The sequence below is a fragment of the Megalops cyprinoides genome, chromosome 7 (genome assembly GCF_013368585.1).
Source record: "Megalops cyprinoides isolate fMegCyp1 chromosome 7, fMegCyp1.pri, whole genome shotgun sequence".
Classification (NCBI taxonomy): domain Eukaryota; kingdom Metazoa; phylum Chordata; class Actinopteri; order Elopiformes; family Megalopidae; genus Megalops; species Megalops cyprinoides.
In genome coordinates, this window is record NC_050589.1 from 31,737,813 (window position 1) to 31,758,755 (window position 20,943).

At 43.3% G+C, this 20,943-nt stretch overlaps 2 protein-coding genes across 5 annotated transcripts; one reads left to right on the forward strand and one right to left on the reverse strand.

The window, feature by feature from the left end:
* The first annotated feature begins 5,809 nt into the window (after positions 1-5,809).
* On the forward strand, positions 5,810-7,978 carry ormdl2 (ORMDL sphingolipid biosynthesis regulator 2). Of its 4 annotated transcripts, none has more exons than XM_036533833.1 (4): positions 5,810-5,826; positions 6,407-6,611; positions 6,876-7,027; positions 7,584-7,978. In XM_036533833.1, the coding sequence occupies exons 2-4, from the start codon at positions 6,438-6,440 to the stop codon at positions 7,717-7,719; spliced, it is 462 nt and encodes a 153-aa protein (XP_036389726.1). In that variant the 5' UTR covers positions 5,810-5,826; positions 6,407-6,437; the 3' UTR covers positions 7,720-7,978. The 4 variants fall into 4 exon arrangements, with proteins under 4 accessions (XP_036389726.1, XP_036389725.1, XP_036389728.1 ...); XM_036533832.1 differs by lacking the exon at positions 5,810-5,826 and adding an exon at positions 5,839-6,069; XM_036533834.1 differs by lacking the exon at positions 5,810-5,826 and adding an exon at positions 5,840-5,865.
* A 5,077-nt stretch (positions 7,979-13,055) lies between these two features.
* On the reverse strand, positions 13,056-20,943 carry LOC118780118 (dnaJ homolog subfamily C member 14-like). Its single transcript, XM_036532432.1, has 7 exons — positions 20,850-20,943; positions 18,220-19,699; positions 17,920-18,026; positions 17,174-17,293; positions 16,328-16,488; positions 16,050-16,155; positions 13,056-15,696 (listed from the first exon to the last, which is right to left on the reverse strand). Exons 2-7 carry the CDS (start codon positions 19,657-19,659, stop codon positions 15,411-15,413), a joined length of 2,220 nt encoding a protein of 739 aa, XP_036388325.1. The 5' UTR covers positions 19,660-19,699; positions 20,850-20,943; the 3' UTR covers positions 13,056-15,410.

The following is a 20,943-nucleotide window of genomic DNA, read 5'->3' on the forward strand; positions in this document are numbered from 1 at the left end:
ACTAATTGGTCGAGTCGATACCTGCAATGGTAATAATACTGAGAAATCCCAGGTAGCTGTTTCATTGATTTTTAACAGGTAAGCTACAAAAAAATATTTGGCAAACTTTTTCTTCTTTCTTTGCATACTGACTAGACTACATACTTTCATTAAAGCGAAACCGGAGAGATTTCATACAGGTTATCTGTTGTGCATGGGGAAAGTCCTTGAGTGACTCACCGAGCTGTTCAGTAGCCTATAAAATGATGGGTTACATGTGCTGTGAAAGGTATCTCCTACTCACAACATCCCACTCACATATTCAAAACGAATATTTCTGGGCTGCAAACAGGTGTATACGAACCAAGAGGCATGCAATCGCTATCGCACGTTGTTCTTGCCGCAGTCCTTTTTCTGGCGTTGGCTGGGCTCCGACAGGTAACCGGAGCTCCGATCATCACTACGGTGGAAAAATGGGATAGCTGCATGAAGAGCTCTCTCAGGCTCAATCAGCTAGCACAGCAACTTGCGAAAGAAGTAAGTCTATTTGTGTATTTGTGGTGACTTTGCTTTTATTAAGCAAACTGTACCTACAGCATTAATATCATTGTACACAGTGGCCTACTCACAGTATACTTTGATTCTGTATAGCCCGCAGTGGCCTAAATGTATTATTATTGTTGTTGAAAATAATGATAATAATATTGTGGACAAACTGATTACTGTCTTAGCATGATAATAGTTGCAGTGACGCAGGCATTTCCCATTTTTAAAATTATTGTGCTAATAACGTAGGTGCTCGCTGACTCTCGCCATGTGCGAAGCAACCTCAACGACGGCGTTGTGGTAGTGGAGGCTGGTGACATGTGCGATCCCGCTGGCTTGAAAAATGACTCAAAGGTATGGACCTTTTTTCATTTATTCTCTCATAACAGATGGAGATTGGATAGCTGGTTGCCATGGTTACGATTTCACGCTTTAATTAGCTGTATACATGTTTTGCTTTGCCACTTGATCAGGTGCAAAATTATATGTAAGGCTATGTACCGCAAATAATTAATTGATCATTGAAAACCATTCAGACAAAGTTATAAACAGTGTAATGATCACCCGTTTATCCTGAACTCTGCTCCTCGCTTATCACATTGAACGTCAAATACAAAGCTGTCATACTTAACTCTCCTTCGTCTTTCCCATAGAAAATGAGATTTGATTAATTGAATTTACCTTGCATATATATGTGATTTGCCCAAATATTAAAGGAGTTCCAGTGTGGGTATTTGGAGAGTGACTGATGGCAATTTCCCTGTGAATACCCAAAATATCTCACAGTGGGTCAGATTGATGGATTGAGTAAATCAAATATCAGAGCAGAAGGTATTCTACTCTCTGAACCTAAGCACTAAGACCTAGCTGGAATGCCCTCTTTTTAACATCAGTTTGACAGAAGTCAATAAAAGAGTGCTTGAAGTGCTTGCGAGGTGCTCTCCAGATTTGTGTCAGTGAAACTGGGAATTCAGAACCCAGAACAAGACATTCCAAGCATATTACCACTGCCAATAACCCCAGCAGTTTCAGTATTCACTTGCTCCTGTCACAGTTAAAGACACAATGAAGTCAAATATTTAAGATAACCAATCCAAGAATACTGGTTCAACAGTTCACCCTGCCTTTCTCTACTTCATTGTCTCAGGTCTGCCTCAAGAAGATTGCAGCGGCCCTAAGCAACTATTCCCGAATGTTTGGGGAGAAGGGATTTTTCAAGCAATCAAAGTTGAAAACGCCACAAGAAGTAGCGAGTGTGGTGTCCGAGCTCCTTGACCTGCTGGCGGTGAGTGCTGTACCCTATAACAACCCTCAGCATGTGGCAGTCACTACCAATACCTAAGGCACTGTTCTATGTATCCTCTGACAAATATTCCTGTCACAAATGAATTATTGCAACCACATAAATATCTTACGACACGTGAAATCGCTGATGCATTCGCATCATATGTAAACATATGATAAAAAATTGTAAAATTGAGAACTTGCAGTTATCTGAACTTTACAGTTTGAAAGGCAAAGTAACACCTAACAAGGTAACTGCCAAAATGAACAGCATCACACATCTATTAGCACAGAACAGGCTTTGATCAGACAGATCGGTGAATCCAGTCATGGCACAATGGAGAAGGGGTGGCAAGCAACAGCCGTCATCCCTCTTCCCTGTTTTTCTCAGACGTGCCTGGACTCATAAAGCACCACCATACCTGGAACATGCGCAATCCCTCCTTCTGCGATATCACATTATAATGTACACAAATCCAAGAAATGCTGAACACTATTAAGGGGATTTTCTTTCAATTTCTGGTTGTTCAAGGTTGACCTCCACATGAACCATAACATAACATAAAGAGCCGTTTAATGCACAAACAGTGACCGTGTGCCAAGTTTCAATACCTCATTTCTGGCCAAGCACAGTGGTTCCATGCATGAACACCTTCCCTCTTCATGACTAATTTCCCCATCCTTTTGGATATCGTGTGGCTTGGAGCTGTTTCAGTTCTAACAGGTGCCATACAGTAGTTAAAGCCCCATGTCATATTCAAAGCTGCCTGGAAGATGATGACTGTATTATCATTATTATGTCAGCACAATGTTAATATGACAGCACTGACTGTTTCACAGGTGGAAGTGCCTCAGGGCTCTGCCAGTGAGGAGCTGTGTCTAAGCCAGGAAGACGAGTGGATGAGGGAGGACCTGCAGCGCTACAGTGCAGAGAGACTGCTCTCCTTCTCCATCCTCATGGCCCGCGTCTTTGCCGTCGGCAACCCCGCAAACCACGACGCCGTCCCTCCGGCGCGCTGCGCCCGCGGCTAAAGACGCACCCAGAATCCGAGGACGGATGTTCAGTATTAGGTCTCTGACTGAACCAGATCAACGGTGGACGGAATGACTTTTTTTAGGCTTTTGTGCTAACGGGTGTGAAAATCTCTCACACAGTCACAATCATTCATCTTAAAATGGCAACCACAGACCTCTCACTGTGGGATGCTAGATTATTTTAAAATATATTTTTATGTGTTATTTTAATTATTTTTATATACATTCTCAGCAGCACAGATTTTTATTTCTGGAGAAAATGTTTGTGACTATTATTGAATTTATGATATTTAAAGTGAAATATTTATATTTATTTATTTTACGTATTTATGCAAGCATCTATTTATTTACTGACATATTTATTGCATGCATTTAATATACTTAACCAAGCTGAGCATATTTTTGTGACTAAACAGAATCTATGATTTGAACTAATGAATAAACCTGTGGAAAACAAATACGTTGTCTTACTGGTGTATGCTTAGCAGCTGTCCTTTGTTTTCTGTGGTTTTCTGTCTTTTTTTAATTACTTCTGCTTTGGTCCTTAAATCCCACTGGAATATTAGACATGACAGAATAACAGAGAGAACAGAGAAGAAGCACAAAAAAACAAATAAGAAAACTCCAGTGGCAATGCCATCGAATTTCCTGAACTTAAGGAGGGTGCTTAAAAAGAGAAGGAAGCTGTGTTTCCCATAAACATTGTAACCACTGTGTGTGGAAGTGCAGAGCTTCCTGAAACCCAGCCATAATGACCTGGTTCCATTTTTTTTGGGGGTGTGGAGTACCACCAACATGTCATAATTTTCATCACATATTTTTGGACATAACTAAAATTCCTTGATCATCTAGGCTGTTAGTCAACGAGTATGTCCTATGAGCGCAGCTGTTGAAAAGGAAGTGTCCACATCCATCAAAAGAGGGAAATTGTGTTCAGATGAGTCAATGAAATCTGTACAAGGAAGTAGAGCTGATGATTCACACTACATGGAGATAACCAAATGTTTTATTGATAATTTCAAACTACTACTGTAGTAATCACAAATTGCAGTTAAATTATGCTAATAAATAAATGCTTATAAATTCCTGAACTCTGCCAACTTAAAGACACATACACTATGATATTGGAGATCAATGGCTGTTTTAAACATTATAAAGAAAACAGCAATTACAAAACACAGTTTCAGCCAGTTTCTTAGTCATTACACCTATCTTTGCTTGTGAGGGAGTATTCTTGTGAGAAGTATCACAGTGTTTTCCTCCCTTCAAAATGAAGAAAAGCTTAGAAAGAAAAATTACACTAATGAGCCAAAAGTGAGATGAAGAAGAAAAAAAGTGATAAGAATTACCGCCATTGAAATTGGTCTCAATGTGACAGCAAATAGAATTAGTACTATTAGCTAATAATAGGCTACTTCTCTTTTCAAAACTGCCCCACCTGATGATGATTTTTTTAATAATTTGTAATGGTTATTCATCTTTTGTCAGAAAACTTCAGGCAAAGGGTAACTGACTTCCTCAAGTTTTATGATGACCATTAAATAGCAATATCTGTACTTTCCAGAGTTACAAAGATGATCACTTTGCCAGGAAGAGGAAACAATAAAATTTTTAAAACACCTCAAATGCTCAACCCATGTTAACTGAACAAATCTGGCATTCATGGCAGAGTCACAAAGAAAGGACCCTTTTCAGAATGCATAGCACAAAAAAATCCACAAAATTGGTTAACTGTACCTTAATGATATTCGGGACCATGGTATGTGGTCAGAAGAAACAAAAATTGTGGGATGTATGGTTTCAAAAATGTATTGCTCATGTTGATAAGAATGTCATGCCTTGTGTGAAATACAGGTGCAGATGGCCATTGCTTTTAGGCTGGTTTATGTCTTCTGGACCTAGTGTCCTCATTACAATCAAAGAAAAGATATATGTAACTATACACAATAACAACAAAAAATAGTCTGTGGCTAACTTGGTTACAATGCATCACATGCCATAACTGTATACTATCCCTGATACATAAACTTAATTGCCTAAGTTTCATTTTTGGACATCTCCACATATAAATGGTTCAATGCTTGCATAAAAGTGCAAGGAATTACAAAAGGGGGACAAAATGTTCTGAACTGACCACTGCAATGAGCAAACCTTATTTCCAAAGAACAGTTGTGGCTCAGAAGGCAGCTCTCTAGCAAGAACTAAAAAATCTGAAGGTGCTGCCAAGAGAAATGGTCAAAAATCCCTCCTGTGAAGTGTCTTTGAACAACATAAATGAGTATAGCAAGTGCTTTCTCAATGCTATTAAACCCAGATGAGAATTCTGCAGAGGTGTGAAAGAACTTCATCATTGTGTTTTAAATTTAAAAATTTCAACAATGCACTGTCACAGCATATAGTTTGGACACTTTGGTGTGTGTGCGTGTGTGTGTACGGAACATATTTTATGCAGTTTTAGTAGTTCTGAAATTGTATGTTTTGCATTCATTTTATTTCATTACATTGACACCCATTGAACATTAATGAGAACATACTCCTTGTTTTGTGTTAACTTGCTTACAACAGCCCTCCGTTGTCGTTAGAGCATGAGAACTTGTGTTTCTCCTGTTCTCACATGCGTCAAAAGGGTAGTCTGCCACCAAAAATTTTTGCGGAGGGGTTTCTGGGAGGTGAACCCCCGATATGGTACTCGTACGTTATTTGTGATTGTACGTAAGGTCCTCAGGACTCAACTTCCCATATGCCCCCTGAGAAGATTTCAGTCGTTTCTGCCAATTGAACGCAGCCCCTGTTTTCCTGTCTCACGAAATGGGAAAACGCTACTCCTTCAAAGCCAATCACGTAGAAGCAGGGCGTAGGGACTTTAAAAGACTGATGTTTCTGTTAATCAATTAAAATAAATATCTCCTGCAGCTGGACCAATCCCGAGCAGGCAGGGCGGGATCGGTTCTAGCACGGGATTTCCTGGTTACAGTTGAAGAGGTAAACCCTGATCTGTGTAGTTATGCTGTGACTAAAACGGTATCTTAGATTAAGTTTCCAGTCTGTGTGTTTTTAAGGAAAAATGACATATAATGGCACCTTCCTAGCTACATTTTTATTTGAAAACTCGGTTTTAACTGCGGAAATGTACTGTTATTGAATCCGCAAAGGACACGGGCGGAAGTTTGGTTTGCAAATATTCCTTGCTGCCGTCTAGCTAACAAGCCACAGACCGCTCACTTGGTAACGTTATATGTATTTATCTCAGGTAGCAAGCTATTTAGCTGCTAACATTAACAGTCGATAGCTATCTAGCGGCTGGTGCTGTTAATTCCAATGTAAACTTTAATGCAGCATTCGGACGCTCCTTGGCTTGGCGACTTGCTAGCTAGCGAGCTAATGCTTACTTAGCTCGCTTGTTAACTTAGTTTGTTGATTTACTTCCGAGGTGCATCAATTTTAATGAGCCATGTTGAGGGAATTACGTTTATATGATCCCCGTGACCATTTGTTATCAGTGGTTGTTATAATGCTGTACACTTTGTACCGTCTAACTTTTTTTCCCCTCTCTGCCGGTCAGTGACCGTTCCGGCCGCACCTTCCGTGACAGGATGAACGTGGGCGTGGCGCACAGCGAGGTGAATCCCAACACGCGTGTGATGAACAGCCGCGGCATCTGGCTGGCCTACCTGCTGCTGGTGGCCGTGCTGCACGTGGTGCTGCTCAGCATCCCCTTTTTCAGCGTGCCTTTGGTGTGGACCCTCACCAACGTCATCCACAATCTGGTCAGTCTGTGTGAAGGACGGAGATTCCAGGTCGTAGCCACTTCCCTAATAACGGGCAAATGATCAAACAACTGCTGAACTACATTGTAGTTTGTTGGATATGTCATCGTAGGGGTTTACATACGTGTGTCGGGATGCTCAGTAAATCACTGTGCAATCACTAAATGGGTAAATTATGTACTGGTTGTAATAGGGAAATATGCTTGTTTGTAAAGTAATAATCGTGGCATAATCTGATGTTGTGTATACACTTGTTTCTCGTAGGTGATGTACCTGTTTTTGCACACGGTGAAGGGAACCCCTTTTGAGACCCCAGACCAGGGCAAAGCACGTCTGCTGACACACTGGGAGCAGATGGACTATGGCATCCAGTTCACATCCTCTCGGAAGTTCCTCACTATATTCCCCATAGTGCTGTAAGACCAATTTGCCTTTCGCCTCTCGCCCACTTTCCAAAAAATACCATAAAGTATATTAGATATATAGTATATTATGTTTTAACATTACCCATGCAGAGTCTTATTGGATCGATTGCAACAAATAACTTCTTTTAGCCCTACATGTTAACAGTACCAGTTAGTACAGAACTATCCATGGACCATTTCAGCTACAGTGAAGATTTTTGGCTGCTAAATTGCTAGTTTGAGTAACAGATCTGACCCTTCAGGTTCAGTGTTTTAGCCAAAACATTTAAGCATTCCCTGGCGACATCACCGCGTTGAGCAGGGGCTGGAGTTTTTAGGGTGGTCAGTGAGTTTCTGTTTTTACACAGGACGAGGCTGTGTTCTATATCCCTTTTGATTGGCCAGACTGTCTCTAAGCAGAAAGAGCTTCACAGATCTGTGTCATGCAGGATTTAACAGTGTAAAGTCTGCATTGCAAATCACGTTGTTTTTAACATTACAGGCTGTATGTGCTATACCTGACATATTTACTATGTAGGTAGCTGACTCTGTTCTTTCAATCCTCTAGGTATATCCTGGCAAGTTTCTACACCAAATATGACGCCACTCACTTCCTGATCAACACAGGCTCCCTCCTCAGTGTTCTTCTCCCCAAACTTCCGCAGTTCCACGGGGTGCGCATATTCGGGATCAACAAATACTGACGGGGGTCGGATTGTGTAGGGCAGCGGGAACGGACTGCCTTCCTCAGATCCAAAGGGATGGGAAGGGGGGGAGGACTGCGGGGGCAGGAGTCGGAAATTGCGTTCAAGGGAGAGCCTTTTGGAGAGTTCAGGTTATCACTGTGACTTTTAATGCAAATGCAGGCAGGAATGCACTGAACTACACAACACAATGACATGCACTCTATATTTCATTCCAGTTCACGTTCATTCCAATGTTTCATTCCAGTGCGGATCCCCCCCCCCCCCCCCCCCCCTTTTTTTCATTATTCCACTTTGGGCTGATTTCATTGTTTTGTATTCATGCACTGTGGAGTATGTATGTATGCATGCGTGTATGCATGCATGTGTGATTGTTTCTCTTCAGCAACTCCTCTTTGTTTTATATACTAAGTTAAGATGACAATGTCCAGTTAATTTTAAGAAATGATCACATTTGACTTATGACCTGTCTGTAACTTTGTGTGTTGAAAAGTTCAGAGGCGTCATGATGTGAACCTAGAATTTAACAGCCTCAGTATTGAAAAGGTGAAAGGACTTCTGGTTTGTTTGTTGGTTCTTGCATGTCTTGGTAAACTGTGCCTTGAAGAGGTGAGGGTCTAAATAATAATGGAACCCAGCCAAAAAATTTAATTCTGCAAGTTAGAGGTAGGGGAAGTTTTTCAGTGTATGGTATAAATTGTGCCTTTTGTACAATTGCCACTGTATTTATTTATTTATGTGTTTATTTAATTTTTGTTGCCTTCCACTGTAAGTTGTCCCCATCTGTCAGCATGTCTGTTCCAACTCATTCTTGTTTTTCAAGGAAACCCTCACAAATTCTTGATACTGGGCAGTTTTTTTGTAGTTTCTCTCATTGTGTGAATATAATAAACTTGCAGTTTGTTGTAAGGTACGCTGATGTTTCCCACTAAAACCCACTGTAGTACACAGATCTGTCTGATAATTTGATTGTTAGTGTGGCCAGGAGCACTGGTGCTTACAAGATGAAGTTGGAAATGAACAGATGAATTTGATCTCAAGTTTTGAACAGGAGCAAAGTGATATAATTTGACAGCTTTGCCTCTGTCTGAGGGATGGAGGGAATGAACAGGACTGGATTTTGGCCACATTCCTGTGATATTTTCCTTTGTTTGTGTTCTAACCATATCAAGAGCTATTCAAAGATTACATATTGTGTTTGTCAAGGAGCAAGATTACACAACTATTCTCTTTCTTTTGCTGGTGTGTCTAACTCTTCTGGTGTTTGTCAAGGGTGGCCCATTAGCAAGAAGCACAGCTTATGGTACTGTGTCATTAGCAAAAGAGATGCAAAATTCATCTTGGAGTGTAATGTGAATCGCTCTGATCATTTATTTTATTGTTACCTAAAATCCATAAATTGCAGCAGGGTCACATTCATTTGAAGTTGCATCACATGGCAGTGTGTGGAGTAGAATCAGCCCTGTGGTATCAAGCCCCTAACCTGAAAACTGTTGCTGTAACCGTCCATGCAGGTGTCTGTGAGTAACACATCTAGGCCATTTCTGGGCTCCTGAGCCAGGATTCTGCTGGTGTCAGAAGGTGCTCTTCAGCTTCAGCTCAATGCTGACTTAAAGCAAAACTTCACTGAAATAAAAAAAAAATTTAACATTGTTCCTTACTTTTATGATAGCAGGTGTGCAGGCAGCAGTGTGGTGTAGTGGTAGGGAGCTGGGCTCATTTGTTCACTTGCCAGGTGTAGCACTGCTGTTACACCTTGGGCAATTGCCTTAGTAAATATCTAACTATATAAATCAATCTAGATATGTGTATCTGCAAAGCAAATATAATTTAATCTTTAAATGCTCATCTATTTTAAGAACTTAAAAGCTAATTTGAAATCCTTGTTAGGTTTCGTAGTCTACTTCAGGCTACCCAAGCCTCATACAAAACACAGAATCCATTACTCCACTTGTTTTCTTTGCAAATTGCATTGTTTGCCGTTCTTAAAAAACAACTATTGATCATTTAAACACATAAATATAGAGTCCAGGCACTTAACTAAGTTGTAGCTCTATTCTTTGAGTGTCTTGCTATGTGGAATTAGAATTGATTCTCTTTTCATCAGAGAGGTAGCCATGTGCTAACAAGCAGATGAGACCAGCTTCATATTAAACTTTGAGTTACAAGGGTTACATTTTTGGGGAAAATCAGATAATGTTCCCTTTCAGTTGTGATTGAGGGTTTCATCAAGTGACATTAGAAAGAAAAAATACATGTAATAGTTTACTTTAATAGTAAACTACTTTAATAGTAAGTAAAAGTTTAATTCCAAATCTCTAATGTAAAGTATCCCAGAAGTAACTGCAATAGTATACATTGACATCATGAGTTCATGAATTTCATGCATTTCAACACTCTTCAGCTGTTGATAACAACAGCCAGGAACATGGTGTTTTTCCTCCGTTGTGTTTTTTTCAAATGCATTCCTGACAAAGCATTCAGTTTCAGCACTTGTACTTTGAAGATCATATGATTCAGATTACAACATCATGACTTTTACACAATAGTTTCTGCTGAAATCAGAAATGGGAATATTATTCATTACACTTGAGCGTAGCCATTGATATGCTAATATATGTCTAATACATAATATGAGAATTTTAGCGTGAAGAGTGAGAAGTACCTACAAAATGTCTATAAGGTGTATGAGGTCGCTGTCAACCGTTAGCTGACTGAATTAGTTTTGATTTAAAAATATATGGAGAATAATCACTATTGTGAAGGTTTTCTGTAAGGGCATGGTCTTTCAAAAAAAGTCAAAAGGAAAAGTAAAATATACACATAAATAATTGTGATACATAATAGTAGGCTTTGTATAATCTAATAATATGCACATAAAAATAACTGTAAGTAATAGTAATACAATGGTATTATGTCATTTTGCAACTTTGCCAAATGCCAAAGTTGGCATTTTTTTAATTAAAAAAAAATCTTTTCTGAAGCTTAATGAAAAGTTTGATGAAGACTTGAAAGCGAAACAGGTAGATCTTAGTCGAAGGAAGAGGCAGAAAGATGAGCTGTCTCCCCCGGCCCTGGAGGAAATGAGCGCGGTGCCGCGGGATCCGGCTGCGGGGGAGGCGTTCCTCCGCACGGGGAAACGGGGGGAAGGGGGAAGTAGAGGGGCCGTCTTCACGCGGACCTGCCGGGATCGCTCATGCCGAGCCAGCTGCCAAGCCACGGGAAATCCAACCATTTACATGAGGCCCGTGCGGGGGCTATCCCAGCTTCAGGGATGCGCTGATAAGGCGGAGGGAATCCCCCCCTTAGGGATCCGAGCGTGTCGCAACACGGCGGTGAGGCGGCGTTCTCAGTAGCGCGATGACGCTTTGCGTTTTTTGAGGGAAGTGTCAGAGGGGGAAAACGCACCCCCAGCGCGCAACGATTTGCCTGCGATATCGCATACCCAGGAAGCACACGCAAATGAGTTCACAAACCCCTGGTTGGCCTAAGACTGAGAAATCCTCTTTAAATACTGTGTGGTTATCAGTGATGCATGGGTTCCAAGCAAACCTGAGACTCTGCGGTTTCAAAGCAAAACAAGCCTATGAGGAAGTAAGCAGCATCTGGTCTTTGAGCAGGACACCCCAGGTCTGATGAAATTCAAGACAGGTAATGCAAAACAGAAACAAGCCCTGGGATAATTTCAGATTGCTGCTTTCATGGGCTCTTTAACCATGATTTATGGCTGTGGATGCATACATTGAAGGTCACTCCACCACAAGATTTGAATGGATTGCAAAAGGTAATGAAAAGAGTGTTAGTCAGCAGCAGGTACGTCAGTTCAGAGCAGCAGCAAACAGTGATGAATAATTAATAATAAACTGCAATGAGTGAGTTATGAATAATTTTGTGTCAGCCCATGAACGTTTTCCAGAATCTGTCTGCGGTTAGAGCAGATGGAGTTCCCTTATTCTTACCCCGCTTAAGCAAATAATTCTGGAAAAAAATAGTTAACAAACAATATTATTTTATTTTCTCAAGGAAAACCATATGAGATTAGATAGATTAGATTAGATTAGATCTGATCATAGTACTGAGACAGCTCTGGTCAAAGTAGTGAATGACATTAGACTAATCACTGGTAATAATGAATTATTATTATTATTATTATTATTATTATTGTACTGTAAAAGCAGTCCTGATGCTTTTGCACTTGAGTGCTACGTGACACTATGGAGCACGGTAAATTAATTTATCGCTTAAAAATGGGTTGGTCTCTGACCCCATTATCAACTGGCTGTACACGTACGTAACAGGGAGTCAGTATAGGCAACTTCATGTCAAAGAAAACAGGTATTAACTTGTGGTATTCCACAAGAACCTATTCTTGGTCCTGTGTATTTTTTCATTGTAAATGCCTCCACTGGGTAAAATAATATCTGAACATCATGTCAGCTTCCTCAGTTATGTAGAGGATATTCTCAATATTATCCAGTCAACTTAGCCACTTGGCTTTACAGAGTAAAACAGAAATAAGGAATTTAGGGGTCATTCTAGATTCTCACCGGAGTTTTCAGTCTCATACTGATCATGTTACTAGCCTTTTCCCATCTCAGGAACAGTGCACATGTTAGACCCTTTCTTGTGCTGCATGATGCAAAGTAAATGACACATGTCTTTGTTTTCAGTTACCTAGACTACTATAATGCACTTTTACTGGGTTGCCAAAGCAGGCCATTGACAGACAACAATAACCTGTTCAGAATTCTGCTGCCAGAATTTTAGCCAGGAAGAGGGAGCACATCACTCCTGTTCTGACTGCACTTTATTGGCTACCAGTGTCCTTTAGAATTGATTTTAAGGTTATTTGTTTTTGAAGCTCTTAACGGCCTAGCACCTGCAGACATTTTGAGTGCTTGTCTGTTCCTGCTCATGTCCTTAGATCCTCAAATGCTGTCTTATTTTGACTTCAAACAGAAATGGTGGGGAGACAGCTTTCTGTTTTTACGCATTGTAAGTATGTAACACATTTCCTCAAAAAGCAGCTATGATATAGCTTTTTACTTTGGCATTTTATTAGAACATTATTTTCTTTTATTCCTCCTTATTCTATGCATGATTTCATTTTAAATGTCTTAATTTTATAATGTTTCACGTAACTTTTATTGGTTGCATTTATTAATTTCCCATTGATACATAATTTTCCAGAGATTACCGCTTGTCAGTGCTCAGCAATGTTCACACTGCAAATGTCAGACAAACATCCTTATCACAAAACACCACTGCACAGTGCCAGATCTTTACAAAATCCATTTAATATGGAAACAGAAAAGAAAATTACAACCTCCTTCATATTTTACAATGTATAACCGTTGAAAAAATGTAACTGGCCTCCCCACCCCCACTCACACAAATAGAAAAGAAGAACCACCGTGGACCGCTGTGCGACAGTAACGATTGTCAAAACAACTTTTTTATGTTTTTGCATATACCATTTGAGAGAAGGCCAGTTTTTTTTCTGAGGACTGACTTGGTCATTTAGTCTTCATCCTTACAATGTTAAGTCAAGTAATGCATCCCCTAACGTGAAAAGCAGTCAAGGCATTCAACCGGATTTAATGAGTAAAAATCTTACAGGTCAGCATTTGAACCTGAAGCAAACTGTTCTCACTGCGAAGAGGCCCACTGTCCCTCTAGACAAAAAAACAAAAGCACTTTTTACCAACTGCACACCCCAGTTGGAAATATACATGTAAAGGGGAGGTAGTGCAAACAGCATCATGACAAAGCAAAAAGCGTGCACACTGGACGTGAAGCCCTGAGCTGGGTACTCTGGTAACCAGCATGATGCCAGACGATTTGAAGCAGTGCAAAAAACCCCTGCTCTTAAGCAGAATGACACTTTCTCTTTTCTTTTCGCTTCACGACCATGCCAACTCGACCTCAGAGCGCAAACGGTGTCCGAAAGAAAGCGGCCAATGTCCCCTTCGCAAACGATCTTACTTGAATCTTTTTACACAACAGCGGAGCGTTCACTTGACTGATGTCGGCGGACTCCTCTGAAATACCAGACCGGGGGGGAGGAGCCAATAAGACTAATTAAGGCTGCTGTACTAGTGAGACCATATCATTTGTTGTGGCCGAGATCTCAGGAAAACTGCATGTAGAGATATTTAGTGCGGAAATGTATAAAATATATGAGATTGGAACCAATAAGCCGTTTCACCAGGTCAGGCAGGAACACCGCAAAAGCTACACAGCCACGGTAGCTTGTGGTGGATGCGGCTGAATTTAGGGTGGCTTCTGAGGAGGGCTGTTTTCCCATAGCACAGTCTACATTCAGAAAGGACAACAGTCCTCACAACTGTCAGATGCAATAAAGTTTTAAAAATATTAACTGAAATGAGCTTTGGAGGACAATTTTTTTCTGATAGGTACAAGGTTACACTGGAAGAGTCCTGAGCCAAAATGGTTTCATGACAAAGTGGTAGGCTATATTTCACGCTGAAGACACAAAAGCAAAGGACTGCACTGTTCCTGACGCCAGGGCAAAATCCATAAATTGAGCAGCTTTGAAACCTATTCAGCAGAGCAATGCTGCAGAGCTGTTTAATGTTTTCTACTGCCCATCACATAAACAGCACCTAATACCTTTAGCATGAATGGACTCCTACATATTTTTGGGACCATTTGGAACCATCATACTTCATCAAGGACATTACTAGACCCTGGTTAGCCCTAATCATGGACTACGTTAAACATCTGAACAAGATTTAGAAAGTAGAAAATTCACATGTGTGACATACCTCTCCCTACTGACTTCTGCTTCAAATGTTCTTCAAATTCTCATACAACACAAAATTAAAATAAATGACTGGGTCACCAGTACCCAAGAGTTGATTTGAGTTTAGTGAGTAATCCAATTTTTCATCCCAGCTATTCCAGGAATGCTTACTGTTCAATATGGCTGTGGATACTGAAAGATGTCTCATCAACGCCCGGATCTGCAACCACAACCAAATACCAAGTATTTCATGACAGATATTGATTTCCATATGCCCACATTCCCCTGAACCTCATCACAACGTTTGTTCTCTTTACTACTGCGGTAAGTAAGAGGAAACGGTAAGTGCATCAGGTTGAAGTGGTTATAATATGATACATAAACTGTGCATGATGATAGCTGTTCTCATGCTATCGCTCTGTAATGACTCACTCTGCCCCAGCCAGAGGAGAGGCAGATACAATCTGCTAGCTCTTCCCAGCCCCAGATGAGCCTACTGAGGCACGGGTGGTGCAGGGAAGTACCCTGGTGCCACTCTGAAGAAGCCCATGTGCACTTCAACCCTGCTCAACCCAGAAAGAAGAACCCCCACAAACCTCAAAGGAGAGGCTGTATGAAATTTCTGCTCATGTCGCCCCCTACTGTCAGGCCTCAGATATAGGTCATATGGCTACACTTCCCTGTGGCAACAATAACAAAAACTGTAAAGATAACGAAGCGATAATCATATAAAATAAACTATTTTTTCCTCTGCCTTTCCATCCTGTGCCCCAGCCTGTCAGAGCTCTGCTCTGTCTCTGGCAGAGGACGGCAACCTCCCCACGGCGGCTCACTCGGATTGGCTGGTCCTTCAGCGTGGGGAGAGGGGCCAGAGCGGGGACGCACCCATATGCCCAGAAAGCAGCAGCAGCAGCAGCAGCAGCTCTCACCGGGGAAAGGACCGCCGCGCTTTCTTCCTCCGCCGCGGGAGCTTTGCGCTCTCGGTCCGAGGCCCTGCGCCATCCGTGAACGGCCTCCCGGGGCCTGGGGGTGCCGAAAAGTGGCCCCCTGCCCCAGGGCTCGCACTAGGGGGCTGACGGTCAGAGGGAGTGGAGGGGAAGAACCCCCCGTTGGCGGCCATGCCGCTGGGTGGCGCCCCCTGGAAGATGCGGTTAAAGAAGTCCTGCAGGTCCGCCGGCGAGCTGGGTGCTGGAGGGGGCTCAGACGGGCTCCTGGGGAACAGCAGAGTGAGGTTGGGAGGTGGCACAGATGTATCAGCATGGCAAATAACACAACAAAGGAAAGCCCAGCTACATGGCCCAAGAACATTGGGCCGGCAGTGTAGCATGGTGGTTATGACCAGGGCTCATAACCAAAACGTTAACGCTTCAATTGCTCGCAGGGGCTGCTGTACCTTTGGCAAGGTACTTAACCCACAACTGCCTCAGTAAATACCCAGCTGTATAAATGGGTAACGTGGAAAAATTCTATCCTATGTAAGTCGCTCTGGATAACAGCATCTGCTAAATGAGAATAATGTAATGTAATGTAATGTGACATGTCCCAGACGGAAGGCCGAGGTCACCTGTGGCGTGCAGCGCCGCCGCTGCTGTTCCTGGAGCCGAAGGTGATGTGATACGGCACGCGGTGTGTGTCAGGACAAATCCCGATCCGCTGGCAGCCGGCCCACTCTGCAAAGAAGAGCTTCTAATATCACATGCCTGCCGGCAGAGTCAAGCACCCTGAATTTCCAGCTGGGTCATCCAGTGCTTTCAGTTTCAGCTGCTTTCTGTAGCTACGCGCGTTTCGATTCAGGTTAGGACAGGCTCGGCTAGCGGAGCGGCTCAGAGGGGGACACAGTACCCGTGATGTCATACACCTTCCCGTCAATGAAGGCGAAGTAGGTGATGCGCAGGCCCAGCATGCTGGACTCGGCCCACAGGTCGCCCTCCTCCGCGCCGTGCCGCTTGTTGCACTCCGCGCAGAACCTGGCCTCGCTGGGATCCCGCTCCATCTCAAACCTCCTGTGCTCACACACACACACACACACACACACACAGAATATGATTTGACATGTTTAGGACTTTAACTGACTAACACAATTGGGGAAAGTTTGGGAGTTGAAGAGACCTATATTTTGTATAATGAAATGCCACCATTTCATTCCAAATGAGTTATGTCATGTACAGTTCCCTGGTTAATAACAAAGTTAACCAAGTTTAATCATAAACTGTAGTACCAATACACTCTCATTATTTATTGCCGGCTTATTTTTTGAAATATTGACTGACGGGGTAAAGAGAATGAATGAATGCTCAGAAAATGAACAAAATGTGCCTGATCCTTTAGGAGTTTTGTCCTCAGAAATAATTACATTGATAATGATATTTTTACCACTTTCATCTGCTATATCCTATGGTGCCTGTTCTTGTCATAGAGCTTGTCATATTTCATTACCATATTCATTACTCATTTTACAGCACAGCCATACCCTTTGTTAAGGCCTTCCTAATGTGTATATTAAACACGTAAACTTGCAGAAAGACTGGTCTTTCTGTGTGACCCTCCACAATTCGATGTATGTACTCTTACTTCATACAGCTTAAAAAGTTTCAAACGTGTTTCAGTAAAGGCATGTTTTAAATATCAAATCGATCAATAAAAAAAAATCTTGTTAACCCCTCAACAGTTCTGCAGGCTCCACCTTACCTGTGTTTGCCTTCACACTTAGTGCACATCATAGTGTTCATGGCCTCCTTCAGGTCATCCTGCAGCTTGGTGAGGAACTCATTCATGGACTTGGAGAGCTCAGTCTCTGCCATGCGCTTACTGGAGGAAAGGAGACACACACACACACACACACACACACACACACACACACACACACACACACACACACACACACACACACACACACTCAGGACTAAAGGATCATACTGCAGTAGTATGGATTTTGGTAATGTGTGTATGCCTAAAAATATCTGCTTACATATTTACCTTCGAAAATATTCTAAATGCCTACTCCTTTTATACAGGGGACATTTCCTTGTCTGCTTATCAGTGTTCTGTGTTCCCCAACCATACGTTTTATCATCAAATTGATTTTCATACATAGAAGCTTGAAACAGGTCAATAATTTGTATCAACACTGTATGGTGACTGCATGTGAGTCTGACTTATAGTATGATGTGTGTAGTCAGTGGTCAAAATTAAATTTTTAATCACAGTTTAAGACTTTCATTGAATAGCACCTTTCTTAAAAGATACCATATTAATACATTAATGAAAAAAACAGTGTTTCACACAATCCACTATTTCACAATTTCCCAGTCCCAGTTAACAGTTCCATATGGAAAATTATGCTTCAGAAGACAGAGACAAAAATATTAAAAACATAACACTTACGTTACTAGAGTAATGAAACCATATATAGCCTACACCACACTCTTACTTACAGTTCATATGCCCTGCGTGTTTCTGGGTTACTGACAATGTCCCAGGCCGCTCTCAGGACTTTAAAGGCCTCGCCAGCACGGGGGTGCTTGTTCTTGTCTGGGTGGACCTTGGTGGGGGTAGGCAGAGAGGTACAAACATTTTTCACAAAATCCCAGTGCATAGTACACTGGGATTCACTTAACTTTTTCCCTATTTAGAATGATGAGAATACTCTTACTGCCCTCTAGTGGCGTTTTGTCTTGCTGCAAGGCTATAACACTGAGTAGGTTCCTTCTTTCCTGTTGTTTCTGGTGACTCACCAGTACAGCCAGCTGTCTGTAGGCCCTTTTCAGCTCCGGGTCAGTGGCGCTGGCCTCAACCCCCAGCACTTCAAAAGGATCCAGCTCTTCTTCGGGGACATGTGTCAATGCAAGGAGTCTCTCCAGCTCCTGTCCTGGGTAAAATCTCCCTGCACCACAGGGAGACTTAGGGGTGGAAGAGGATGCCTGGGAGTTCCCTCCCCCGATCATAGTCCTGAACTTCTCCCACAGGCCTACTGTGGACCCCCAAATCCTGGTGCCCTGGAGAGCTGCCCACCATCGCTGGCCCCTCTCCCCAGCAAGCCGGCCCAAGACCCTGCCCAGACATGCAGAGCCGAGCCGTACAGCCACGAGCGTGAGACAGAGGCAGGATGCAGCCACCTGGTGGCACTGCTTTGCTGTCCCCGTCACCCACACCGCCAGCGCCCTGCCTCTACACCACGCCTGAACCAGCAGGAGCCTGGCCTCGGCCTTTATGGCCGGCAGGTCCGAGGCCTTGCAGAGCAGCTGGGAGCCCAGCTCATAGAGAGCCACCCCGCCGGCCTCCACCGCCTCTCCACACCGATGCGTTACCAGCACGATGAACTCCACCACCACCCGTAAGCAGGACATGCACCAGGGCCGCAGGGACTGTGAGAGCAGCCTGCGGCAGCCGCCCGCGATCCGGAACGCAAAGCGCCCGCCGGCCCTCGCATGCTGATGGTGGTGGTTGCTCCGCCGCCTGGATTGCTTGTGCCGCGGCCCAGAGGGGGCAGAGGGCTTGGAGGAAAAGGTAGAAGAGGAGGAGAAAGAGGATGCGGGCGACTGGGCCTGCTCCCTACCCCCGGCAGGGCTGTGCCTCCGGCCTCTCTTCCCTCCCGCGGGCCTTCGTGATCCGGGCACCCCCTGCATCCTCGGGTCCTCGTCGCATTCGCTTCTCCTGCTTCTATTCTCGTCCTCCTGGTCCCTCTCTTTCTCCGGCCCCTCCCCTCCGTCGTGTCCCGTAAATTTCTCCTCTGCCTGTCTCTCCTCTGGCTCCCCATCCCCCTCCGCCCCTTTGGCATCAGATCTGCCTTCCTCCCGTTGACAGATTGGTGGCTCCGAGCTCCGGGAGGTCAGCTCAGCGCCACGTCCTGGCTCTCGCTCCAAAACCTGCACTGGGGCTCCCTCGTCATCCTCCCCAGCTGCGAGGACTCCATTGGGCATGGGGGAGACAGGGGAAGGGGAAGAGGAGGAGGAGTGAGGACAGGCAGAGGTGAGCTGAGCCTCCATGGACATCCTCCTCAGCTCCATGTCCAAAAGTTCGTCCAAAGTGGGCTCGTCACGCGACCCTTCCTGTATTTGACCTCCATCCACCCCCTCGCCCACCCACAGATCCCTCTCCGTGTGTAAAGTAGGACTGACGCACGGTCCATCCTGGCCCACCACACCTTTAACGGACCTCAACGGTTTATCCATCATAAGCCACTGGTCCCTTCAGCCTCATGTCCCAGTCTCTCACCTGCAGAAAAGGAACAATGACAATGATGACAGTAACCTGTTACAAAAGAAAAAAAAAACACACTGCATTACATTGCATGTACATTCATTAGGCTTTCCTCGGTTTGAATACATCACAAATGGCTAGCTACAGCAGCTAGACTATATTAATTTGTTTTCTTTACAATATTACATCACTGTTCCAAGAAAGGCTAGCGTTACATTAGACCTCTGAATAAGTTAGAAACTATCGTAGCTGGCTAGTTAGGCAGTTAACACGCCATTCTTCAGGGAATGGAGAAGTAGCTGCATCGGTAGGTGGCTCGCTAGAGGTCGTTTAGATAAGAATGAGGCACTAAGACACGGCTGTCTAATGCAATTTGTGTCGCTTTGTCGGGAAATGTTAAAGTTTACAATAGCTTACTAGCTGCATGACAGCTAGCTGGGGACAAAATGTGGGGGAATCACACGTGGCTGTCACGAAATGTGCAATAAGCTCCCAAGCGTTTCAGTCACATACTCCAGGGCACTCTCTTATTTGGAAGACAAAACAACGATTACACAGTTATGGCTGCACTAAAACAGCCAGATATCAAGCCAACTTGAAACACTAGCTAGCTAGCTAACTACAGTGCACAGCCAGGGTCGCTAACGTGAGGATCTAGAAAGCAGTTCAGCGAACTTAGGTTTGCATCTTTTGTAGCTAGCTAAGTTACTGTCTACTTAAAAGGTATGTTGGTTAGCTAGTTAGAGTGAGGAAAGAATGAAACTAGCTAACCATTTCTCTAATTTACTCAGTCCTAGAGGAAGTAGTTAACGACAACATTCAGCAAGATGACATTCTTTCAGCGACCCCATAGCTGGATATCAATTTAGCTTTCCAGCTACATAGCTTTTAGCAGTTTTGGAATTTTGAAAACAGTAGCAACTGAAATGGTTACAGTGCCTAATATTAAATGCTATGCTAGCTATCTCGTTGTGAACGTGACAGCTCGCCAGTTCGCAGCTGGTACCTGTCGATCGTGAAATTCAAGTGTAATTAGCAAGACAGCTAACAGCTACAGCTCGCTAACAAACACTCCCACTGCCAGGCATGAAATGCATCTCTGGCCTTTGTCGGTGCGTGGCCTTACTCTCCGACTGCGTATCTAACCGGCTAGGCGCAGATTTACCTTGTGCTTCGCAATGTTCTGATCATTTTGTCCTCTGTTTCCCGCTTTCGAGCTTCATTCTCTGCAGCTCTGTCCAATGCTAACTTTAGCAGCT

Coding starts and splice junctions, on each gene's coding strand:
- ormdl2 (XM_036533833.1), top strand. CDS start 6,438: ATGAACGTGGGCGTGGCGCACAGCGAGGTGAATCCCAACACGCGTGTG. Junction 6,612..6,875: donor CCAACGTCATCCACAATCTG/GTCAGTCTGTGT, acceptor TGTTTCTCGTAG/GTGATGTACCTGTTTTTGCA. Junction 7,028..7,583: donor ACTATATTCCCCATAGTGCT/GTAAGACCAATT, acceptor TCAATCCTCTAG/GTATATCCTGGCAAGTTTCT.
- LOC118780118 (XM_036532432.1), bottom strand. CDS start 19,659: ATGATGGATAAACCGTTGAGGTCCGTTAAAGGTGTGGTGGGCCAGGAT. Junction 17,294..17,919: donor ACACGCAGGGCATATGAACT/GTAAGTAAGAGT, acceptor CCTTTCCTCCAG/TAAGCGCATGGCAGAGACTG. Junction 16,489..17,173: donor AAGTGTGAAGGCAAACACAG/GTAAGGTGGAGC, acceptor GTGTGAGCACAG/GAGGTTTGAGATGGAGCGGG.